Genomic DNA, 10,780 nt, shown 5'->3' on the forward strand with positions numbered 1-10,780 from the left:
CTAACAACATGATGAAGCTTTGCAACTACTGGATATATGTTATTTATAAAAAAATAATTAACTTTCAAGTTGAACTATATATTATGCATACTTATACCAATTCCAAAGCCGCATTTGTTTAAGGAGAATAATAAAAGAAAGGTCCTTCTGAAAGATCTCACAACATGAGAGTGAATGGATAACTTTGACCATGCTATGCAACAACAATACCTAATACTAACCATACTTACCAGTTACCAAAACTAGTTAGCTAGATTGCAATTTCATGCAAACCTCACATATTTAAATCCTACAATCGTTTTTTTAAAAGTTTTCGTCTAACTAACAATTTCATGTCTAAATTATCAATATTAATGATTAGTGAATGTTAACATTTTCTCATTGGAAACTTTTCAAACAAGCTATTAGAAAATCAATACAAATTTTGTAATAGTCAACCATATTAAAAGGTCAATACCATTTTTAATGAAAAGCTACATAGCTTGAAAGTTAGGTAGAAATAAGTCAAAACCTGTTTTAAAAATCAGCAAGCTTAGTATCTTTCAACTTGCACAACTTTTACTACAAAATTTCAATTAAGCTAAATTTTGGTTTGGAGACTCCTAACTTATCTAGCAACAAGTGTGTCTTAGTTGTAACCCAATTGCTATTAAATTCTAAGAGTTACAAGCATTGGAAGTTGATGCATAACTTGCTGAAAACTTATTCTTTCCAACTTTGACCACTAATTTTCAAAATTTCACAACTCCCAATCCTTAACTCCTAAATTTCTGAAGTTTTAGAGAAATAAACCAAGTTAATTAAATTTTAAAACAAAATTGGTTTCGCTCCATAACTCATCTCATAGGAGTCGCAGCAAGACAACCAAGTTGCTGCCCTATTCTAATTTTTCTGCAGCAGAATAGATTTAACGACTTGACTTTAAAAATTCGTCATAAATTGTATATTTAATGAAAAGACCTCAAATTTTTCAGTCCAGTTTCATATATTCCCAAGTTTAACCCAGACTTGGTCCCATGCAATTTCGATCATTACAGAATTAGTTATAGCTTTTCAAAGTTTCTAACTTCTTTTAAAAGTAATGCATAATATCAGATTTCATAATTTAACTTAGAAAAATCATAACTAATTCTTCAATTAATACGAAACTTTCAAAATTGAATCTTAATAACTATACTTGTTGTAGTTCACTTAACTTTTAGTCTCATGTCATTCCAATCACTATTAAGTTACTGGTTCACTTTCAAAGTTGCTGTTTAACTCCAAAACTCAGATTTTCAACAAACAGTTCAACATTTCAAGATTCAATCCTTCAAATATTCTCTAAACCCAAGTCCAATCAATCACCAAGTTCACCACCATTACAATAATCAAATAACCAGCTCAATAGAAACAAATTCGATATAAACTATCAAAATTCAGAATTCACAACAATCTCTCATCAAACAATTTCATAACCCACACATAATCAATCAATATCACAGAATCCACAAATTCAATCAATTCACAGCCACAATTCAACATCCATATATAATCAATCAATTACTCACAACAATTAAACCTATTTGCAATTATTCAATAAACTCTGTGGACATTCTTAAATTAAAACTGTTTAAATTAAGCCCTTTACCTCGATGTCGAAATTAAGAAAAACCGAACTGAAGGCGGAGTTGCAGCGTGAACACTTGCTAAACCGCAACCAACAACGCAATAGCTTTATTCCTTCAAACAGAACCAACGGCAACTCCAGCAGCTACCTCCAGTGGCAGTGACAGCGTCAGTTAACATAAACACACTAACAATAACCCTCACAGCAATAACAGGATAACTTAGGCGAGCAAAGAAAAATCAGAAAGAGGGTAAAGCTCACCAGGACAGTGGCGAGTTGCAATAGAAACAGAGTGGCGATCATGGTGGCAACTTCAATGGTGGAAAACCCAGAACAAAAACAGGGCAAACTTTAATGGAACAGAGGTGAAGTTGGAGGAGTAGCAACGGCGCTGGTGACTCAGAGCGGCAAGGACGCAGCGCTGGATCACCCCACTGACGGCGGCGGCAGCAGGACACGGTAGAACTTTCTTCCTTCCCCTCGTCGATATCGTCTTCTCTCTCGCGCGCCTCTGGTTCTTGCGGCGTCGTTCTCTCTCCATCTCTCCTCTCCGCGACGACAACGGCAACGGTGACAGTGACATCCACCGTCGCTGCCTCCTTTTTTTCCCCTCTCCTCTCCGTTTCATTCTCCCTCCTTTGTTCCTTTCTTCTCTGATTTTCCGTTTTCCCCCTCTCCATTACCCTTTCTCTCTTTTTTCCTCGTTCTTCTGTGTGTGCGCGTTTAAGTTAGGGTAAGAAAATAGGAAATTTGTTATATTAGGTGAAAATTTGGTTGTGATTTGGGAATTTAGAGTTAGGATAAAATATATACGAGTGATATAATAATTTTACAAAATATTTGAGATAAAATAATAATTTAGAATTTAAATATAATATTATAAAAATTAATTTTAGAACACATATAAATTAATTTATTAATTTATCAGAAATAATTTAAAAGCTTAAAATAAACAATAATTGATTTATAATAAAATTATTTTTTAATAAAAAATATTAAAAAAATTGATGTCATAGTTATAAAACCATTCTTTAAAATAGTCATAAAGAACGGTTTTATTTTGTTGCTATAACATAGTGAAAAATTGAACTTGAACAGCAACGTTGTAAAAACCGTTCTATAAAGAGATAAGTACTTTTTTCGTCCCAAAGGTCTGGGGTCAAAATCAAAATCGTCCCCGACCTTTTTTTTTATTAAAATCATCCTCAACGTTCAAAAACGCTTTAAAATCATCCTTTCCCGAATTTTTGGACCAAAATACCCTCATCATCATCATTCTCCTCTTTACCTTCCTCACCCCACCACCTCCACTGCCACCAACATTACCACCACAACCACCATCAACACCACCACCACCACCACCACCAACACCAACCAACACCAACACCAAGACTACAAACAACATAAATTGCAAGAATTAAAGAGAGATCTAACTAGAATAGCAAGAGATCAACAATAGAAAAGGAAAATAATTATGAAACAACAAAGAACTTACCAATTGCATTGAAGAAGAAATGTAGATCTACAAAAGAAAGTTCATAAACTACAACTAACAATACAAAGGAATTACAAGAGAAGAAGAATTCTACAACTACAAAAGAACAATTAAGGAAGGAAAAGGAAAATTATAAGAGAGAAGAAGAACTAGATCTAGATCTAAGCCTAATCCTAATTCTCTCTCTAGAAACTAACTCTAACTACTTCTCAAACTTAAACTATGACTAATGATCCAAAGTATGTTAATTTTCCTTCAATTCTTGGATTAAATAGCATCATAAATGAGTTGAATTGGGCCCACAAGGCTCCTAAAATCGCTGGCCACGAGTTGCATTAAGTGAATCATGTGCAACCATCGGTGCGTACGCGTACAGTGCGCATGCGCACCCCTAAACGCAATGTAACTATGGTAAATATTATATCATTTTAAAGCCCCGGATGTTAGCTTTTCAACGTAACTAGAACCGCATCATTTGGACCTCTGTAGCTCAAGCTATGATCGATTAAGTGCGAAGAGGTTGGCTTGACAGCTTTCGCGATTCCTTCTTTTCTTCATGAGTTCTCCATTTCTACATGCTTTTTCTTCATTCCCTTGATCCAATCTTTGCCTCCTAAATCTGAAATCACTTGAGAAACATATCAAGGCATCTAATGGAATCAAGGTGAATTAAAATTTAGCTATTTTAAGTCCTAAAAAGCATGTTTTCACTCTTAAGCACAAATTAAGAGACAATCATGAAACCATGCTATTTAATTGAATAAATGTGGGTAAAAAGGTTATAAAATCCCCTAAATCAAGCACAAGATAAACCCTACAAAGGGGGTTTATCAACCTCTCCACACTTAAACCAAGCATGTCCTCATGCTTAAACCAAGAGAAAGCAAAGGGATCAACATTTATTCAATGAATTCTAACTAAATGCAATCTACCTATATGCAACTATCTAAATGAATGCAATTGCTTAGTCAAAATAAATCAATTTCCAAGGAGCATATATGCACAAGGGCCTAGGACTAGCAAGTCTAATCCACAATTGAATTGAGTTATTAAATATGTTTACAAACTTGCATGAAAAGATGATCATTGGTGAAAATATGTAATTGAGCAATCGAACCCTCACCGGTAGTGTTTGCACTCTATTCGTATCATGAGGTCGTTTCATCGGTTGTAATGGGGCTAGGTCAAGGTAGGATGCATATGTGGTCAAGTGAGTTTGAAATTTGAATCTTTGATAAGCTTAAACTTCACACCTAACCTATGACATCCTTTGCAATTAAGTTCTAATCTAAGTACCCATTTTTCACTTTTTCACATGCTCATGCATTCTCTTTTCATTTCACAACACATATGCATTGATTTTATTGAGCTTCACTTGCTTTGGGGCATTTTGTCCCCCTTTTTATTTCTTTTTCTTTTTCTTTTTTTTTTCTTTTTTTTTCATTTTTTTCTTTTCTTTTTCTTTTTTCGCTTTTATTTTTTTTTCTTTTGTTTTTCTCATTTTTTTTCTTTTCTTTCAAACTATATACAAGAACATCAAAGCATAAGGTCTATACATTTTAATTAACACAAGAGCATGTACCCAATTCCCAATATTTACAATAAAAATACAAAACTACCCTTTTATTTACCCAATGTCCCAAATTTTCTCACACTTGAATGATACACACACACTAGCCTAAGCCAATCAAAGATCCAAATAGAGGACTTTTATTGTTTTTTGCTTTAGGGCTTGTAATGTGCTAAATTAAGAACAAGTGGGTTAATCGTAGGCTCAAAGTTGCTAACAAAGGAAGATAAAAGGTAAGGCTATTTGGGTAAATGAGCTAAATGAAATGATGACCTCAATCATATAAATGCATGAATACAAAAAATAACGGACATAAAGAATCAAACAAATCAAGGATTACAATCATAGAAAGAGAATAATGCACACAAAAAGGAAAAATAAGTGGCTATATAATGTAACTACACAATTAGGCTCAAATCTCACTTGCTTGTGTTCTTAGCTCAAAAACATGATCCACAATATATATATAATTCAAGCAAGTCCTATGAAAAGTTTTCACTCAAATCAATTAGTACCCTATAGATAGAAATCTTGAAGAACCTCATTATTTTGACTAAGCTTATTATGTATATACATGCAAAATTAAGAAAATGCAAGTAAAAATCCTAAAAGACCTAAGAAAATGAAATGCAAAAGTGTTGAGATTAGAAACTTGTCACCCAAAATCGCCGAATGATCGGACGACCTCCCCACACTTAAAAGTTTGCACCGTCCTCGGTGCACTCAAAGATGAGCAAGGGGGTATGGCGACTTTCCGGATTACTACCTTCAGTTGGTAGATCACCCGGTTGCTGCGCGTTCTTTCTTCTGCTTCCATTTTTGCTTGCGGTGCATCATTCATGAAAAACAAAAATACAACACCATAAGATGAGAGAACACAAAAATAAGGAAGCATACGTTGTTGGGAATGAGGTACTAATCACTATAATTGAGTGAGTGAAATTAGTGTGACATTAGGAAAATAGGGATGTGAGTTCTAAATTAGGCGGTTTAGAGCACACATTAGCATAAAAGTTATGTCACAAAAGCAGTATGTACTTTACTCATTCTAGTGTGCCTGAAATGCTTTAAGTAAACTTGTAAGGTAAAACAAGCATTAAAGAAGCATGAGAGCATTCAAGCTAAAAGCATATGGATGCATATAATCATGAAACACAATGCATTGAAGTAAATGCTCAACATCCAATATCAAGAGATTACCTAATCAAAGAATAGGGTTCAAATCACATGGTGGTCAAATCATGCAATTCAAGAAGAGTTACAAGCTCGAAGGCAATTCTCATCACTTGGTATTCTTAAAAGGTAAGAATGAAAAACTCAAAACTAAGTAGCAAAATATAACCTCAACAATAGAATCCAACAAAGATTATAAACATAATGATGTTAAGATAACATCCCCTTTTTAATACTCAGCAGCAATTAATGGTAAACAAGAATAACAATCCAACACTTACAATGAAAAAGACAAAATAAAATGAAAACTAAATAAAACTAACTAATAAACTAACTAACTAACTAATTAGTTAACTAAAAAAATGGTTATCAATGGTGTTTGGGAGTGTTGGATGAGGGGTAAAAGAAGGGAAGAAGAAAGGAGAAGGAAAGAAATGGAAAGAGGAGAAGAAAAGAGATGTGTTGAAAAAAAGACATCCGCGCGTACGCGCGCATGGCGCGCCCGTGCGGATGGTGGTGCAATGGACGCGACGCGTACGCGTACATGGTGCGTCCGCGTCGATGGCTTATTTCGAGAGTGATGCGTACGCGTCATGTACGCGTACGCGCGAGTGGTTTTGTGCCAAAGGCACAATGCGCTCGCAACGTTCACACAACTCTCGAGTTTTTGGCTTAGGGTGGAATTTCTCAATCCACGCTGATAAACCCATATTTTATGATATATTTTGTGCTCAGTTCGAGTGATTTATTCAATCCTTCACCCACTTATTCATGTGAAATTTCATGGTTTTACTTCCCTTCCTTATTATGTGATGTATGTGAAAAACATGTTTCCTATCCTTTAAAAATAATTATTTTAATTACCTTTTATTACCATTCAATGCCGTGATTTGTGTGTTGAGTATTTTTAGATCTCCTAAGGCAAGAATGATTTAAAGGATGGAAAGGAAACATACAAAAATGGAAGGAAAGCACAAAATGGAGTTTTTGAAGAAACTGGTAGCGACGCGGACGCATGGACGACGCAGCTGCGTGCCTAGCGCGAAAAGGCAATAACGCGAATGCGTGACTAACACGGATGCGCGCCTTGAGCAGAACGCAGATGATGTGTACGCGTGACCGAAGCAAACGCGTGATAAGAAAAACTCCCAGATGACGCGACCGCGTGACCCACGCGGACGCGTGACAGATGCCACGTACCAGAAACTGCAGAAAACGCTCCCAGATCTAAGTTCAGAAAGCACATATTAGAGGTTATAAAGTGGGGGAATGCATCCATTCATGAAGATGCCTTCAATTATTCACTTTTCGTAGTTTAGATGTAGTTTTTAGAGGGATAGGTTCTCTCCTCTCTCTTAGGTTTTAGGATTAGAATTCCTCTTAAAGGATTTATGATTTCCCTTGCTTTCATAAGGGTTAACTAAGTGGGATTAACTTCCATTCTCATAGGAGTAACTAGGATAGGACTTCCGAATTTTCATACCTTGCCAAGAGTTTATTTTACAGTTATTTATTTATTTTACTTGTCATTTAAATTACTTGTTCCTTACTTTCAAAACCCCCAATTTACAAAACTCATAACTAATAATAAGAACACCTCCCTGCAGTTCCTTGAGAAGACGACCCGAGGTTTAAATACTTCAGTTATCAATTTTAAAGGGGTTTGTTACTTGTGATAACCAAAAAGTTTGTACGAAAGGATTTTCTGTTAGTTTAGAAGCTATACTTACAACGCGATCATATTTTTATATTTCTTTACCGATAGAAAAACCGATCGTCAAAATGGCGCCGTTGCCGGAGAACTGCAAACGTGTGCCTTATTATTGGTTATTGTTAATATTTTTCTTTTATTTGTTTATTTGTTTTTGTTTTTCCATTTTATTTCTATTAGCTACTATGAATTCTCACCCCTCTCGCTTTGAATTTGGTTCTAAATCTGTTGAAAGGAGTGGAAGCTACAACAGGAATATGCATCAAGGTCTAAGCAATCAAAGATGGATGGAGCCAAGAGGCCCTTATCAACCCTTTAGGCAACAACACCCTCCAAGATATCATGGGCAAGGACCACTCTACAATGCATACCAAGCTGATAGACATGGTGGACCCCCTTGTAATTACCAACAAGCCCCACCCTGTGCTTATAGACCATCCTCTCAACGTAGCTTTGAACCACCACACTCACAAGCTCCTTTTCACCATTCACCACCGTATGACCCTTACCCACCACAATTCCAATCCAATTACTCCTAAGAACCACCACATTCTTATTTTGAACCCTCTTCCCCAACCAATGAACCCTCATACCCACCCCAACCTCCAATAAATGACAAACTTTGTGTTCTTCTTCAAGGGCAAGCGAGGATGCAAAAGGGCGTATTAGAACTCACTACTGCCTTAACTGAGGTAGTTATATTATATTATTTTCATTGAACCTGAATATTATTCATTAGCATTGCATACTGCATAATTGCATAATTGCATAAAAAAAATCGCACGTGACGCGACAGCGTCGCCGACGCATCCGCGTCACTTGTGCATTAGGAAGAAAAGGAAAGTGAACAGAAAGTCACGCGAAAGCGTGGCTGGAAGCGTGCCATTGGCACAATTTGTTCCACGCAATCGCATCGCTAACGCGTTCGGGTCAGTCGCGAAACACACCTCCCACGCGTCCGCGTCACTCACGCAAAAGCGTGATCTAGAAATCGGCGTAAAAATCCAACGTCCAGAAATCTGGGCTGGAATCGTGCGGCTGGTGTGCGTTTAGCACAAAACGGCCCACACGTCCGCGTCCCTGACACGAACGCGTCACTTGCAAAACACCCATCCCACGCGAAAGCGTGAGCGACGCGTCCGCGTCACGTGGATAGCATGGCACCCTAATAGAGACAGAGAGTTGCGCTGAAACGACGCTGGAATTGTGCGTTTAGCACAATTTCCAGTGACGCGGTCGCGTGCCTCACGCGTCCGCATCATCCATCTTGTACCCAACCCGCGCAATCGCGTCAATCACGCGACCGCATGAAACCTATTTCACCCTAGCCATGCGATCGCGTGTCCCACGCGTTCGCGTGGATTCAAATCCACTAACCCCCAGTCACACGAAACCTAACCCCATCGCGCCCCCCATACCCCCCCTTTTCTCCTCCCCCTCTCTGCAACTCCCTCCTTTGCAGCCATCACGCTGCCCCCACCGCGGCCAGCCACCACCACCACGCCACCAGCGCCGCCTCCCATTCCATCCCCCTCCAATCCACAACCCTCGCCAACCCTCCCACCATCACAACCCTTCACCCAACCCAAACCCCACCCTCCAACCCAACCTGCTCCACCACCGCCCCGCCCTGTTCCGCCACAGCGCCGCCGTGCCCCCTCCCAGCACCGCCACTTCACCACCGCCATCTCTCTGATCCCTACCTTAGTTCATACGCATACCAGGTTCTGCCGAACGCCACTTTTCTTTCATTCGTAGTTAGTTGCATATTTTTTTTAGATTTTGTTCGAATTTAGCTAGTTAGAGATGCATGTTTGTAGTGGATTCTAGGTGGTTAGGTAGCTAGGATGTGGTTAGTGGATTTAGGCTTGATAATTGCGCCGTACTTGTTGCTTGTTTTACCTATTCTGCTATTTTTGTCTGGCTGTGATATTTATACTGTTCATATGCTGTTCTTCACTGTTTCATGCTGCTATTACACTGCTCTTTCATGTTCATATTACTTATGTCTATTTGCAGCTTTATTTTAATTTATATGAACTGTTCTGCTTGCTGTTTATTACCCAGGAACATCCAATTTTAGCCGGAATGCTGCCCAATTTTCTGCAAATGGTTTCCTTCCCATTCATGTATTGGTTTTGGCAATTTTAAATTTTGCATTACTGAGCTTTTACCAAACCATTTCATGAATGCACGGGATAGCATTCTTATTCCTTCTTAATTCCCTGGCTAGTAAATCGCATTATTGATGATTTTCTTCTAATTTTTGCTACTCTCATCTCTATATGAATCATCATCAACCTGATATCCTTGCTTGAATATGAGTTGCTTATTCTTTAAATTTGTGAATTTATTGTTACCTAGGAAACATTTATCATGCCACTTACTTTAACTTTCTTTCCCCTAACTCACTGCTTTCCACTTTCTAACCTCTTTTTCACTTTTAACCACTTTTAACTTTCTAACTTCTCCCTTTGTTTTTTAACCAACTCTTTCAACTTTTTAACTCATGGCATGATTATTTTTTCTCCTAATTAACAGGTATTCTACTTATAATATATTTTGGATTGTGATTTCTCATCTCAGATTTTTAACTCCGAAACAATCCAAAATGTACATTTATTTAACTCATTTCTTTATTCTAATGCTCTTTTGCGAATATGTGCTTATCTTACTATTATTCTATTTGCCTACTTGTTTTCCTGCTTTTGTTCTTCAATTATATCCTGCATTTCTGTTTTTCAGGATGTCTGACCCTCAACGAAAAGGAAAAGGCAAGGCAACCACTGGTAAAAGGAAAAGAGGTGAATCCTCTATGTCTATCTTGGACATTATGCATGATGACTCCTGGCGGGAAAAGCACTTTACCCCGCAGGAGAAGGCTGACCAGCTCTTCACTGCCAATGATCCGGTAAAATTTGCAAACAAATACTCTGAGCTGAAGTATCCAGTGTTTGCCACCTCCAGGAACCTGTACCTGGAGCGAACTCTGAAAATTCCAGAAGAACTACAGCAGTACACCTCCGATTAGATCAAACAGAGAGGCTGGTTCTTCTTAGAGAGAAACTTGACAAAGGTCAATTCTTCCTGGGTCAGAGAGTTCTACTGCAACTATTTCAAGACTACCCTGGATGCAGTGCACCTCAGAGGGAAACAGATACTGGTCACTGAGGAAGCCATTGAGGATATGCTCCACCTTCAGCCTAAGTCAGATCAGCCTGA

At 37.9% G+C, this 10,780-nt stretch overlaps 1 protein-coding gene across 1 annotated transcript; it reads right to left on the reverse strand.

The window, feature by feature from the left end:
- LOC107611354 (acanthoscurrin-2-like) lies at positions 8,953 to 9,246 on the reverse strand. The gene has a single exon (XM_016313290.1). The coding sequence runs from the start codon at positions 9,244 to 9,246 to the stop codon at positions 8,953 to 8,955; it is 294 nt and encodes a 97-aa protein (XP_016168776.1).

The sequence above is a fragment of the Arachis ipaensis genome, chromosome B08 (assembly GCF_000816755.2).
Source record: "Arachis ipaensis cultivar K30076 chromosome B08, Araip1.1, whole genome shotgun sequence".
Classification (NCBI taxonomy): Eukaryota; Viridiplantae; Streptophyta; class Magnoliopsida; order Fabales; family Fabaceae; genus Arachis; species Arachis ipaensis.

What these genes read in the sequence shown, in the direction of transcription:
- LOC107611354 (XM_016313290.1), bottom strand. Translation starts at nt 9,246, where the DNA reads ATGGCGGTGGTGAAGTGGCGGTGCTGGGAGGGGGCACGGCGGCGCTGT.